The sequence below is a fragment of the Cicer arietinum genome, chromosome 1, assembly GCF_000331145.2.
Source record: "Cicer arietinum cultivar CDC Frontier isolate Library 1 chromosome 1, Cicar.CDCFrontier_v2.0, whole genome shotgun sequence".
NCBI classification, from domain to species: domain Eukaryota; kingdom Viridiplantae; phylum Streptophyta; class Magnoliopsida; order Fabales; family Fabaceae; genus Cicer; species Cicer arietinum.
In genome coordinates, this window is record NC_021160.2 from 6,375,783 (window position 1) to 6,390,329 (window position 14,547).

Genomic DNA, 14,547 nt, shown 5'->3' on the forward strand with positions numbered 1-14,547 from the left:
AGATACAAAGAAATAAAAAAACATCACTTTCTACAACTACCCTTATGCGTATAGGCTTCAACTAAATCAGTTTTTGTTTGAAACTTTGAATGAGTATTAACAACACGTAGCAGAAGACTCTATAGGCTTACACCAACAACATGTATATATATATACTTTTGAACCATACATACATGTTTTAAATTCAAACCAACATAAAATATATGAAATAGAAGCTTAGCATTATATCCATGTTTCATCCTATCACCATCAAACAATTGTAAGTAACAGATAAATTCAAATATAATTCATCAATAACACTTTTGACTATTTTTATGGTATTTTATTTTCAGGGTTTTGTATGTGGCTAAATAATTTGTTGTTGGTAAAGCCTTCTAATTGTTGCAACTATCCAAATAAAGTAAAACAAGATTAAAAAAATCTGATATTTTGGCTTGGAGTGCATAAACCGTATTTTTTTTATAATCTTTTTACTATTTTGAATTATTATACTTTTAAGCAAAGATGACAAGTGTTCTGAATATTAATCCAAATATCATTTGTTCTTTGAAGCCACTTTAGTTGGTCACTTTCTAATTGGAGTCACATATGAGTAGTCTTTTCTAAATGACTTTCACAAAGAAAAAAATAAAAGAGAAGTGATCTCATAACATTTTTAGCGCTTAAGCAATTCAATAGTCCTAAATGTTATCCTTCCATTGATAATGATAGAATATGACAAGTTAATTAAGATAGTTAAATTTGATAAAAGTATTTCTCATCAAGTCAATAAATGTCATATAGTTTGATAAGATCTTCTGATTATGCCTACTTCATCTGATTTGTCTTATTAGTTAGAATACTTTATATTTGAGACTCTTAAATACAAATAGTAGAGATTTGATTTGAGAATGAAGCAAAATGTGTCAGCAGAAAAACAAAGAATGAAAGATAAAACTGTCACCAACTAATGCACTATTTTGTTATTATTATGCAATGCACTTGAAACTAACCTTATATGATAGAAAATGGAAATCTTATTTAAGAATAGATGACAGTTTGATCTTAGATGGTTTGGACACGTCTAATGAACACCACAATATCATCACCAAGAAAAAGGGTTGATAAAGGTGTATATTTGAACACAAATTATTGTCGATAGATATTATGTATATTTGAACACTTGAAAATCATGTATTTTTAAACATAATTTGAATGTTTAATGGATGTTATTTATATTTGAACATCTTAAAATTGTCGTTAATGAAGTTCAAAATCATGGATAATTATATTCAGTGGAATTGGATGGTTAATAGGTTGCAACACCTTGTATATTCATTCATTAATCATGTACTTAACGTGATTCACAATATATTTTAACTTCTTAATAAGCTATCCTTGAGAGTTTATTGAATTAAGCTAAAAATAACTTATGTATATGCAATAAGCTATTTTCATAAGCTCGTCCAAATATTTACGCAGTTGTTTATGCTATAATTGGATAAATTGTGGATAAATTGTGAATAAGTTATTTCAAAGGGACCCTTGGTTTTATGTGAGCATAATGTACTACAAACAAGATATTATGGTATTAACGGATCACATAACTTAAAACTATATTGGTGAGAAAATGTTTGGTTATGGTATCATTTTGGTTTATAATTATGCAAGAAGCCTTAAGCCTTATCATAGAGGAGTAAAAAACTATGAAGTAAAGTAAAAATAGAAAGTAGCAGTTAATGTTATGTGAAAGTTTGAATTTAACAGCTAAAGTATTAGTAGCCGGCTTAGCTGTCATGTTATGCATTTGATATATGTTAAGTTTGCTTCACTGCTGGGGAATGTCATCCCTATCTTTAAGGTCAATTCCTTATATGAATGGACTTTCTTATTTTCTTCCATAAACCTCTCTTTCATTATTATTATTATATTATATATTTATATATATTGCCTTATTATGAGTTGTGAAAGCCATCATTTGTTGTTGGTATGTTTTGTACTTAGCCTCATCACTGCACTTACCAAAACAGGAAACCAAAGGAAAAAATACTATATATAGCAGTGAACATACTTCATTTGTTGTTAGAACTCAAGCTAGCATATCTGTTTGAACATTTTCCAGCCTCAGAAAGATGAAAATGGTTGCCAGTGAAGAGCTTCCACTTGTCCAACCAGGTGCTGTTGTGTTGGAGATTGATCATTTGCAAAACCAACTCACAGGTAAAGAGAAATGATATTTTTGCACAAAACTTTTACATCAAATTTTGCTATCAATTTGGATAGTTAACACTAACGCAGTTCAAGTATCTGGTTAGTTACATTTAGTCGATGGTTAATGAGTATAACAAGGTGTCACCACTCATGAACCATCCACTTATCACAATTAACCATGATTATGAATGTAAGAACCATAATTTTTAGGTGTTCAAATATACATACATCCATTAATTAACAATCCATATCGTGTTTATGTTAGAATATAGAATTGAAAATTCTAGTTAATTGTGTTCAATAGATTGTCAATGAGTTTGACACCTTCTTGTGTTTATTAACCATCTACTGAATGTAACTAACTTCATATTTGAACTGTGTTAAACATTCTAAGTTAGTGTCAAAATTTGATATAAATTTGTGTGTCAAAATAATACAACTCAATGACAAATTAGATGGACTTAGTTGTGTTAAGGGGCAAGGTTTTCAAAACTTAAGCTTTCAAGTGAAGTAGTATAAATGGATTTATATGAAAACAACTAAACCTCAAAAATTTTGCTTGTTTCATTCTTATTTGTAGTCTCATATTAATGTCAATTGCTTGAGGGGTAGACTTTGGTTCACTGGTAAGGAAACTGGGAGAAGTATGCTATTTTTTTATAGGGTATGTTAACTCTTTTCTTAAATTTACCTTTTATAAGGTAAATAAAAAGAAGTTAATTGTTTCCTTTGAAAGTTGACCTGATAGTGTTAGAAAACTCCAAATAAAGATAAGGTAAAGTATATAAAATAATAGTGAGACTACTCATTAGAGATGGAGTTTAAAATAGTAAAAGTATATTTGTCTGACACTAACACCATGGTAAATGTGTTAAAAGAAAATTGATAGCTTATTATTAAATTTTTTTCACACATCTTGACTAATAGGTGATAGTGTGGGTACTAGCATCAATTTATACATGGGAATCAAACTAAGATTAAGGGGGGCAAAAGTTACATGGAATAGTTGCCACTGTTCATATTGATATGATTTAATTATGCTTTATTGATTGCTTATAGATTTTCATATTAAGTAATTCATATTTTTCTATGAATTTGGATCCTCTCATATGTTACTAGCAAAAAAATTCATAAAAACAGTTATGAATAAATTTTAATCCATTGCAGAAAAGGTTAATGAACTGGTGACTTGCCAAGGTGAAATCAAGGCCTTAAGGGCAACTGAAGCTCAGAAGGATAAGGCCATAGAGGAGGTATTTCTATTTTTTTAAGCATAAAATTTTATAGTTACTAATAATTGCTGAAATTATCTTTCTCCAATTCCAGCTGAGAAAGGAAATCAATAAGCTGGATGAGAGACTAAGACTTAGTGAGGACCATCTTAAACACAAGGTACACTTGAATGGTATTAATATATCTTGGAAGTTGGAAGGATGTTAAACAATGCTAAACTCTAAAATGCATGTTCTTCAAAATATTTTCATATGCAGAATCTGGAAATCAAGAATCTGACAGATGAAAAGAAAGATGCATTGGCAGCACAATATGCTGCAGAAGCAGCTCTGAGAAGATTGCACATAGATGAAAAGGAAGATGATTTTTTACCTTTTGAAAGTGTCATCACTCCTCTTGAAGCTGAGATTAAGATGTGTAGGAATGAGGTACTGCTCATGCAATTTCCACTTAAGATGCTTTTATAATGAAATAATGAGGCTTAAGTACGTTTTTAGTCTCCAAAAACATGACAGTTTTTTCGTTTTCGCAAAATAATAATATGATTACTTATATACCAAAGAAATAAATAAAATGATTATTTATGTATGTTGTGCATAATGACAAAACTAATATTCATTTTATTTACAGATTACAGCACTACAAGAAGATAAGAAAGCTTTGGAAAGACTCACAAAGTCAAAAGAGTCAGCATTGCTTGAAGCTGAAATAATTTTAAGAAGTGCACTAGAGAGAGCTTTGATAGTTGAAGAAGTTCAGAATGAAAACTTTGACTTGAAGAGACAGATTGAGATCTGCCAGGCATACTTTTTATGTTTCCCTTTTCACATTTAGTTTCTATATCAAACCGCAATTAGTTTCAGCCAATTTACAACTTTCATGAACAGGAGGAGAACAAACTCTTAGAGAAAAGCCACCGGCAAAAGATTGTGGAAGTTGAAAAACTTAGCCAAACAATCCATGAACTTGAGGAGCTCATCTTATCTAGTGGAGCCAATGCGAATGTCGTTCGCGATTATAAGCGACAGATTTCTGAGTTGCAAGTAGGCATATGTCAAGACTACTTGCATTTTGTACTAGTTTTTTTTATTTAAGGTCTTTCTATCTAGTGGTTAATCTGCATAACATGGTTTAGCTTAAATTTCAGGAGGAAAAAAGAACATTGGAGAGGGAACTAGCAAGGGTAAAAGTTTCTGCGAATAGAATTGCAACTGTTGCGGCTAACGAATGGAAAGATGAAAATGATAAGGTCATGCCTGTTAGGCAATGGCTGGAAGAGAGAAGGATTATGCAGGTATATTTGTCCTTGAAAATCTTTTTTTTTTTTCTATAAATCTTCAACTATTACACATACATACACATGTATATACTTAATAAATTTAAAAGGTCCAAAGTCCAATCAAGAAAACTAATGTTCAGTCTTAAGTCTTAACTATACTTTAAATAGCTGAGAAAGTCATTTCTAAAGGAATTTTTATTCTAAAATGTGGTTGTTGAATTATAGGCAAGAAAATTTAATGATCTAGTATGTTCATGCATCTGCAGGCAGAGATGCAAAGGTTGAAAGAAAAGCTAGCTATATCAGAGAGAACAGCAAAAGCAGAATCACAATTGAAGGTAATTTATTTGTTTTCTTCCATGTAAGCTTATAAATCAATCTTTTAGCAGTAAATAACATTATCTGGTATTCTTTTCTCAGGATAAACTGAAGTTGAGATTAAAAACACTGGAAGAAGGCTTAAAGCAATTCTCAATGAGTTCCAATGCATTTTCAGGAACTCCAAAAGCTGATAAATCTAATATCTTAAGTTTCGTAACGAACAGCGATGGACTGAGAAACAGGTCCACATCACAACCAAGGGCATCTACTATTGGAAGCGCTTTGTTCAAAAAGCCAAACATAAAAGGAAACATAGACAATATTGCTGGGAACCTAAATCCAAGTAGCATTACTAAAATGAAATATGGTTCTACAGAAAATGTGTTGAAAAAAGGTATATGGGCATCAAGAAACAAATTTTCTGATGGTGGTGAAAAAGAGAATGAGATGCAGGTGAAAACAGGCATGAACTTAAAAAAATGTGATGGTGAAAGAGGATCAGGAAATGTTAAAACCAGCAGTGTTGATGTTAATGAAGACTCTAAAAGTAATAGCTGTAATGATTTAGGAAGCAATGATGTGGTCTCAGGTTTTCTATATGATAAGCTTCAAAAAGAGGTCATCAATTTGAGGAAGTCTTGTGAAACAAAAGACAGTAGTCTACACACTAAAGATGAAGAAATAAAGGTAATAGTAACAACTATGCTCTCATCCTCATATCAGTGTTGTCAATCACAGATGTCAGAAAACAGTGGTTTGTTCAAATTCCTGCTATAGCCTCTATTTGACAACATTTTGTACTAAATAGTGTATTGTAGAACAACAGCGATTAGTTCAAAATCCGCTACACTATAGCTGCAATTAACAACATTGCCTCATATCTCCCTTTTCACACTTAGAACTAAAGAGATATTTTTTCAGATGCTCACAAAGAAAGTTGATGCACTGACAAAGGCTATGGAAGTAGAATGGAAGAAAATGAAAAGAGAAGCAGCTGCTAGAGAGAAGGAGTTTGCATCAATAAAATCAGATGATAAGAGGAAAATCAGAAGCTCAAATTCCTCTAAAAGGTTTTGTGACTTTTCTTTTGAATGATTGACGCCTTTTACTTCTATAGTTGACCTGAACATTGTTATAAAATTACTGCAGGGTGATGAAAGAACATTGAAGATTCTTTATGTTGAGAAAAAATTGGAGGCAATTTATTTATCAATGCATCTTGTGATTTTTCTGTGTATATACAAAACATAAAAGTGTGGAAGTGTTCAAATAAAGTTCCATTTGGGTAAGGAGTGTGAGATCCCACTTTGTACATACAGAAGCATTACTCAGTGGCCAAGATTGTCAAATGCATCAGCAGAGATTATACATAATTAACACAAAAAACAATTGAATCACATGTCTGCATTATGCGCATTAACGAACTAGTTTACGAATCAAATTACAAGTTAGATAATAGTATAACTATTGTTACTTCAAGTTGCAATAGTTCTGAATCTTAATGGTGTGACGACTGTAAGTTCACTTATAATTGAGCATTAAGGATATTTGTCTACCTATAATGAATTATGGATTATTAACAAGACTTTGAAGAATATAATCAGTAGAAGAAACTTCATACTATACTATCTTATAGTAGAGAAATAGAAAGGATAAATTGTACAAAGTAGTATCACTTGAGCAATAAAAATTGATAAATATCATAGGCTCATTGTTCAATTAAAAATATGAACAGCAAGCATTTACTACTCCTACATTATGAACATAAATTCTTAAATCTGAAGAAAACAAAAGAGGATGTACATTGAGAAGCTTTGCTTTTCTCTTTTCTTCCCCCTACTGTAACATTTTAAAAAATTTAAGCAGGTAAGCTTTTTCAATTTCCTGAACATACACAACCTAGCATTCTTCAGAAAACTTAAAAACTACAAATAAAATTTGTTGCACAAGTGATGATAGCAAAGCTTAAATTGCAACTACCACCACAATTCAAAAGTTTGGCACCTCTTCTAGAATAGTTGGTAAAGAAGGAAGCCATTTTGGACACCTTCTCAACACAGAACTTTTCAAAACAGGGGCAACTCTACTTTTGATTTGAAACTTCTTTGATCCACTTAATAGTAATTTCAACTCTTCTGTAGTCACCACAATCTTCACAATCCTTGTCTTCACCTTTCTATCATCAATACAAGGTACCAAAGGCTTACCAGATTGCCTTAGGAATGGTGCAAGATGATAAACCTCTCCATGCTGCACTTTCCTACGTAGCACAATGTGATGTTTACTAGAAGCAGTTTTCATCTTTTCGACTGGCGCCGAGGCATTATTAACCTCATTTTCTCTTCCTTCATTTAGAAAAAATTTTGTTAGTTTCTTCTGTGGTTGAGAATAACAAGCCACACAGTTTCCCATTTTGCATGATCAAATGAACAAAGACTCTGGCCATTATATAGAGAGAGGTTTGGTTGAGTCAATTCCATGTTGGAGGATATATTTTATTTTTAAACGTGCAAACCATCAACTGATCACACAGCTTTGTTTGGTTCCAATTTTGACTTTAATAAATATACAGAAAACCCTCAAAAAAGTCAAATGGCGTGGTAGTAGTGACTTGAAACTTTTAAAATATTGTTCTTAACAAAAGTCAGAAGCACTTTCTTCCTTCATTTTACCAATCATTATAAATAAATAATACTATAAACTTTCAGTCAACCCCACTTAATAAAAGTGACTAAATAAGGTCAAACATCATGCTCAACATAAAAGTCAACCATAACAGTACCGACATCGTTGTTTCCAAAGCTTTTCGGAATAAAAAAGAAAATAAAAAGAAGATGATTCACTCGACTTTTTTTCAATTGGATTATTTTAAAAGGAATATGACACTTTAATTGCTATTTTTCATTATAACATGAGAGTAACAACTAACAAGATCTTCTGGCTTTTGATCTATGCAGTTGTATCAGATATTTCATATTTGTAACAAACACTTTTGAAAAATCTAAAGACCAATATCAGACAGAATCAAACAAGTAAAATTATTGTTTGTTTACAAATTAACAGTTGACTTTTAGTGTAAAATCAACTACAATTTAAGATAAAAGATAATAATTGATTATTCTAAACAGATTATACTAAATCAGGCCTGCAATCACAGTATAAGATCCACAATAAAACAATATTTCTCGAAAATAAACTTATATCAAAATTCCTCACATGGAAAAAAAAAAACTACATGAAGCATAGCTGCATAAAACAACACTATCAATAAGAAAGAGCCATAGTTTGGAACACCTAAAACCCTGGAGTTCAAAGCAGCATCTTTTTCAGACGAAGCTCTAGACTGCAGCCATGACTTGGCTGCTTCATTCGTTGTCAAAAACCAGCCAGCCATATCAGTATCTTTTTGGAACGGAGCATTATGTTCCATCCGATATGATTCAACTACACTTGAATTAGCCTTCTCAATGCAATCTGTTATTTTACCATGTTCTTGTTTTGGTATTGGTGTCATAACATACAGAAGACAATCCCACAAGCGATTGTCTGGTTTAATGCCTAAATCCAAAAGCTGATCAAATATCCTCACAGCATCATTGGTTCGTTTTGCTTTTCCATAGCAACCGACAAGAGATGTCAGAACTAAAATATTAGGCTCAAATCCACAACCCATCATTTCATTCAACATCGCTTCAGCCTGAGAAACTTTTCCAGTGCAGGAGTACATGTTAATCAAGGATGAGTATGCAACACTGTCTGGACGACAAGTTCCAGAACATTTCATATCTTTAAATATTTTAACAGCTTCATCTGAATAACCAACATCAGCACACATGTCCAGAAGCATGTTATACAGAATTTTAGACTTACTATTATCATTTATTTATTTATTATTATTATTACATATTACATTATTAGGCAGTTAAATTATATTAGTAGACAGTTTTTATTAATGATAACTGTCATATGTAACTGCTATGTGCAGTTAGAATAAGAAAAAAAAATCGAAGTTTTTACATGTTTTATTCCAATTTCATAGTATTAACCATTCTATATCATCCTAAAAGTTATTTAAAACATTTAATATCATCATTTTTTAGTTAACAAATCATAAAGAGACCAATTTCATAGTATTAACCATTCTATATCATCCTAAAAGTTATTTAAAACATTTAATATCATCATTTTTTAGTTAACAAATCATAAAGAGAGACCAAAACTATCGACTTTTAAAATTAGTTGTAGATTGACTAAAATTGCAATTAAACCTAAATAAAAATGAATTTTGTTTTAAATAATTTAGTGGTTTTTAAAAAAATGATTTTTTTTAACTCCCTTGATTTACTATTATAAAAATAATTGTGTTAAAAATTGATTTTTAACATGATTGTATACAATTTTATAAAAATAATTTTTTTTTAACCTACAAAATTACCATAAAGAACATAAAAATTGATTTTTAAGAAAATATGTTTGTTTGAAAAAATAATTTTTAAATACTTTATTTTTTAAAATACACATATGTCTATTAGTCTCCTATGCATCTTTGTCTTTCTCCCTCCATCTCTATCTACTATATCTCTCACTCTTTGTTATTTCATGTCTCCCTACTTCTCCTTTTTATCTCAAGCAAATCAATTAATTTAAGTCCTCCATTTAATAATTTTCGGATCCTCTTGTAAAACAAACATATAAATAAATCATCACGAAAATATGCAAATAATAGATTTTGGAGGCCATATTTTAATTTTAAAAACTGGGCCCCTAATAAAAAAAATTAATAATTAAAAAATTGGAAATTTTAATCCCTATACACATCTCAAGCTACATGATGTTCTATCCATACAAATTTGTATGATGTTTTAGCATATCAATTTACACGATGTTTTACCCGTACCAATACTAATGTACATGATATGTGTATATTAAACTCAAATTTCTTTCATTCAAGTTTTTAGAAATAGTTTGGTTTTATCGTCATCCCATCTTGCAACAATTCTTTAATCCTTCTCAGAATTTTTCGCATTTTTTAGTTGTGATTGTAATTGATATTTAAGTAGACAAAAATATTAAATCACATATTTAACCATTTATAAAATAATCATAATTTCATTATCCATATTCACCCAACATTATCCATAATCACAAATTCATACTTTCATTATGCATAATCATTAGTACTTCATACTATCTTTGTCATCAAGTTATAGTTTTAATATATAAATTATTTGAAATTTAATAGAATAAATTGAGTCCAAGTTTATTAGTTTAATGCAATAGACACACAATTTTTTATACTGTCATGGCGGCAGTTATTTATTTTCGCTAAATTGTGAGAAGTAATTAATTTTAGTTTTTCGTTAAAAAATACTTTTTTATTTAATAAAATGATTTTAAAAAATTTAAAATAAACTCTTTTAAGAATAATTTTGGTTGTGAAATTATAAAATAGTTAATATTATCCAATTACTAGTAAATTATATTTCTCAAAAATATAAAAAGTTATATCAAATTAAAAATAATTAAGTATTTTATTATTAAATAAAAAATAATTAATTTTTACTTGTATTTTCGAAAACATATTACACATCGAGTTGCGATCGAGTTGCAATAATATCAATTTAGATCAACGAGTTGCAATAATATCAATTTCAAATTGCAAAGTTTTGATATAAAACGTGGGTAATACAAGTTTTTGAAGAAAACACCGCATGCTAGTGTAAATAATAAATAAACTTTGTCAAATAAAACAAATAATATGAAAAAATGAAATATGTTGTCATTTTTTACAACAGTTTGATTCAGTTAAAAAAAAAACTATGTATAAAAATCTAAATTTTGTTGTCTGGAATAATGTATAAAAAGTATAAAAAATAAATATATAAAATCAAGTTCTCTGTGTATGGAATAATGTATACAAAGTCTGAAAAATACTATATATAAAATCAACTACTCTCTACAAAATTTGAGATTATATTTATTCTATTCTTCTCATAGAAGTAGTTCAACTTTAACATGTAACAAAAATAAAAAATCATCTTGTAAAACTGTTTTAAGCTAAAAACATCAAATAAATATTTATTGATAATTTAAAAATATATATATTAGTGATTTAACAATTCGACATACTAAAGCTGACATTAACTGAAGCACTTGTATCCAATTAATCAAGTAGAGTTTATTGCCGGTTACACAAATGTTTTTGAAGTTTACTCTGTAATTAATATATTTATGACCAACTACTCTAAGATAAAAGAATATTAGATTATGTTTCATAGAATAAACTAGTATCAGGCTTGCATTCACAATTCAATACATCCAAAATAATATAAATATTATCTTTTGAAACTAATACCAAAATCTCCTTACAATGTAAAGAACAATGGATAGAAACTATATCGCACATGCTAACCTATAACAACTCTATCAATGGTGAAGAGCCTCTGTTGGAACAACTAAACCCGTGGAGTTCAAAGCAGCAAGTGTTTCAGTTGAATCTCTAGAATGTAGCCATGACTTGGCTTCTTGGTTTGTAGTAAAAAACCAGCCAACCATATTAGTAGCCTTATGAAAAGGAGCACCAAGTTCCTTCAAATATGATTCAAATACACTAGCCAAGTCTTTATCCGAACGCTTGTGTCTCCAAGAGACGGTACAAATTCCAAGTACTCGTGGAACCTCTTCACCTGACTCAAAAGCCTTAGACAAGTCATCTATCCAAACATGTAATGCAGTCATAGCAGCTCCAACTGAGAGTTTTTTAAGGTTCAAACACCACTTATTTTCAGTTCTCGATTGTATATCGCTATATATCTCAAGTGTCGATCCCAAGTCAAGAAGTTTGCAAGCTCTGTCTTGCAAACCTAGGTTGACACAAAGATCAATTAGACTATTGCACATAGACTTCTTTACATCATCATTGGCTGAACTTAACAGTTCTGATGCTTCCTTCCTAAAATCTCCATCACCTTCCCTCTCTTCTATCAAATGAGTCACGACATAACTAAGCTTTGGGTTAGCCTTCTCAATGCAATTTGTTATCTTACCAAACTCTTCTTTTGGTATTTGGGTCATGACATACAAAAGACAATCACACAACCGATCATCAGGAGTGATGCCCAAATCCCAAAATCGATTAAATATATTCACAACATCATCCGGCCGTTTGGCTTTTCCATAGCAATGAACAAACATTGTGAGAACCAAAATATTAGGCTCCAAACCACGGCTGATCATTTCATTCAACATTGCTTCCGCCTCCAGAACATTCCCACTACACGAGTACATGTTAATCAATGACGAGTATATGAAATTGTCAGGCTGGCAAGTCTCGGAACGCTTCATTTCTTCAAATAATTCAACAGCTTCTTCTGCATAGCCAACATCAGCACACATGTCAAGAAGCATACCATAAAGAACTTTATTCATAGTCATCCCTTTTTCCTTCATTTCCTTATACACACTCAAAGCTTCTTTACTTAACCGTGCTCTAGAATAAGCTTCCAAGAGAGCTGAATAGGTTGCCCAATTTGGTGAAAATCCATTATTTCTCATCTCCTGATATATACCTTTAGCATCCCTTCCCCTCTTAGCTCTCCCCATTGCATACAACAAAGCATTATACATTACCATGTTAGGCCTAACACCAAGAACCTTCATATCATTATAAACATTTAAGCATCCATCATAGTTTCCCAACATACCATGCATCTTAATCAAAGAAGAGAATGCCACTGTCCTAACAAGCCATTTCTCATTTTTTGCGCGATCATATAATTGCAAAGCCATATCAACATTACCAGTTCGAGCATAAACATAAATCATGGACGAGGCCACATTATGATCGGGTTCGCACCCGAAAGAAGGCATCCTCTCAAACAACTCCACAGCTTTATGTGGCAAAGAACAAACTGCAGCACATCTAATCAAAGTTGAAAACGTAAGGATATCAGGCTTGACACCTCTTTGAAGCATTTCATCAAACAGTTGCTCTGCATTTGCAAAATCCTTAACTTCCCTAAACAGCTTAAACACCACGTTGTAGAAAACAACATGCCTTTCAGGTTCAATTTGAATCTTGAGTTGGAAGTATTTAAGAGCAAGAATTGCGGTTTTTGGGTTGGCTATGTTATGGAGAATGAATTCAGCATCACGGTCTGTAACATTGTCTCCTAAAGCATCCAAGACTTCAGAAACTTGTTGTTCGTGAATAGATTTGGGTAATTTGGCGAGAGATGAAACAACGGCGTATGATTTCTTCCAAATTCTTTTGGCTTGAAGGGTTTTGGGATTGACCCATTTTTTGGTTTTGGATAAAGTTGAGGACTTTGTATCTGGGTTTTGATTTTCATGTTGAAGAGAATTGAGAGGTTGGAAGGAGAAGAAGGTATCGAATTTACGAGATGTATGATGAAAATTGGGAAGTTTGTAATTGATGAAAGAATAATGAGATGAGATGCGAATGGTTAAATCAGACAAAGCATAAGAAAAAGGGGAAGAACAGAGAGGGTAAGCCTGAGCCATTTTCCCTCTCACTCTGAACTGAACTGTATACTGTGTGTACACAATCTTTCTCCTTGTTACTCGTAAAGCACTCTCTCAAATAGATCTTAAATATTTTAAAAGAGGTCATTTGATTCTATCAGCCATCTATTTGAGAACATTTAACAAAATTAAGAATTAATTTGGTGCACAACTTAAAAATAAAATAAAAATAAGGCTCAAGTATATTTTAATTTTCTTGAAAAGTACATTTTATTTGAGTTTATTGTGATATTTGGATAAGGTAGTAACTACTTTTGTCATTTGACATTTTTGGGTGAGAGACTAATCTCACATTCAAGGTGGATAGAATTTAGCACCTTCAATTTTTTTGTCCAACAGTTCAAATAAATGCAATTAAAATATTGATTTTAAATCTAGAGTAATTGATCTTAATCGAACAGTTATATGATATTTGACTGTGTGAATGCAAAAAGTTTGGACTGCCGGATCCCAATTTCTTAGCAATGTTAGGCTCCTTCTTTTTAGTAGAAATGTGGTTTTGTTGGGTTCTAGAAATCACCTGAGCAATGCTCTTATCAGATGATCCCTTTTGAAACATTTAAGCCACGTCATAGTATTGTCTCCACCAAAATTTTGTGCATGCTAAACAGGACTAATGAGCCAGAAGTCTACATGCAGTACAATAGTTTGTCACGTAAGTATTATAAACCAGAAAATTCAACTGCTAATGATATTCCCTACTAAGTAATAGAAGCTCAATTTCATATTCGTTTTCCAGATTGGTTCAAGTTTCAATAATAGGTTGAACATCAACAGGGCAATTTAATATCATACAACTTATATAATAAGTGGCAGCTACTTGAGAAACTTGATCAAATTTGGAACCTACATTACAATTAGTTGTATTTGTTGGAACTGGACCACACTCATTTTGGATTCACTTTCTTATTAACAACTGAAAGTCTGAAACTGTAAGCACAAGGTCTAGTTTACTGCGACTATCAGATAGCACGACCTTT

At 31.1% G+C, this 14,547-nt stretch overlaps 2 protein-coding genes across 3 annotated transcripts; one reads left to right on the top strand and one right to left on the bottom strand.

Moving 5' to 3' along the window:
- Positions 1 to 1,941: 1,941 nt before the first annotated feature.
- LOC101489224 (microtubule-associated protein 70-5) lies at positions 1,942 to 6,578 on the top strand. 2 transcript variants are annotated; one of them, XM_027333055.2, is made up of 11 exons: positions 1,942 to 2,199; positions 3,358 to 3,443; positions 3,517 to 3,582; positions 3,681 to 3,851; positions 4,054 to 4,224; positions 4,311 to 4,466; positions 4,559 to 4,717; positions 4,969 to 5,040; positions 5,123 to 5,710; positions 5,945 to 6,093; positions 6,173 to 6,578. In XM_027333055.2, the coding sequence occupies exons 1-11, from the start codon at positions 2,112 to 2,114 to the stop codon at positions 6,189 to 6,191; spliced, it is 1,725 nt and encodes a 574-aa protein (XP_027188856.1). In that variant the 5' UTR covers positions 1,942 to 2,111; the 3' UTR covers positions 6,192 to 6,578. The 2 variants fall into 2 exon arrangements, with proteins under 2 accessions (XP_027188856.1, XP_004486342.1); XM_004486285.4 differs by having other exon boundaries at positions 1,943 to 2,199; positions 4,571 to 4,717.
- Positions 6,579 to 11,268: 4,690 nt separating this feature from the next.
- Positions 11,269 to 14,235, bottom strand: LOC101501214 (pentatricopeptide repeat-containing protein At4g16390, chloroplastic-like). The gene has a single exon (XM_012713998.3). It carries the CDS (start codon positions 13,544 to 13,546, stop codon positions 11,450 to 11,452), a length of 2,097 nt encoding a protein of 698 aa, XP_012569452.1. The 5' UTR covers positions 13,547 to 14,235; the 3' UTR covers positions 11,269 to 11,449.
- Positions 14,236 to 14,547: the final 312 nt, after the last annotated feature.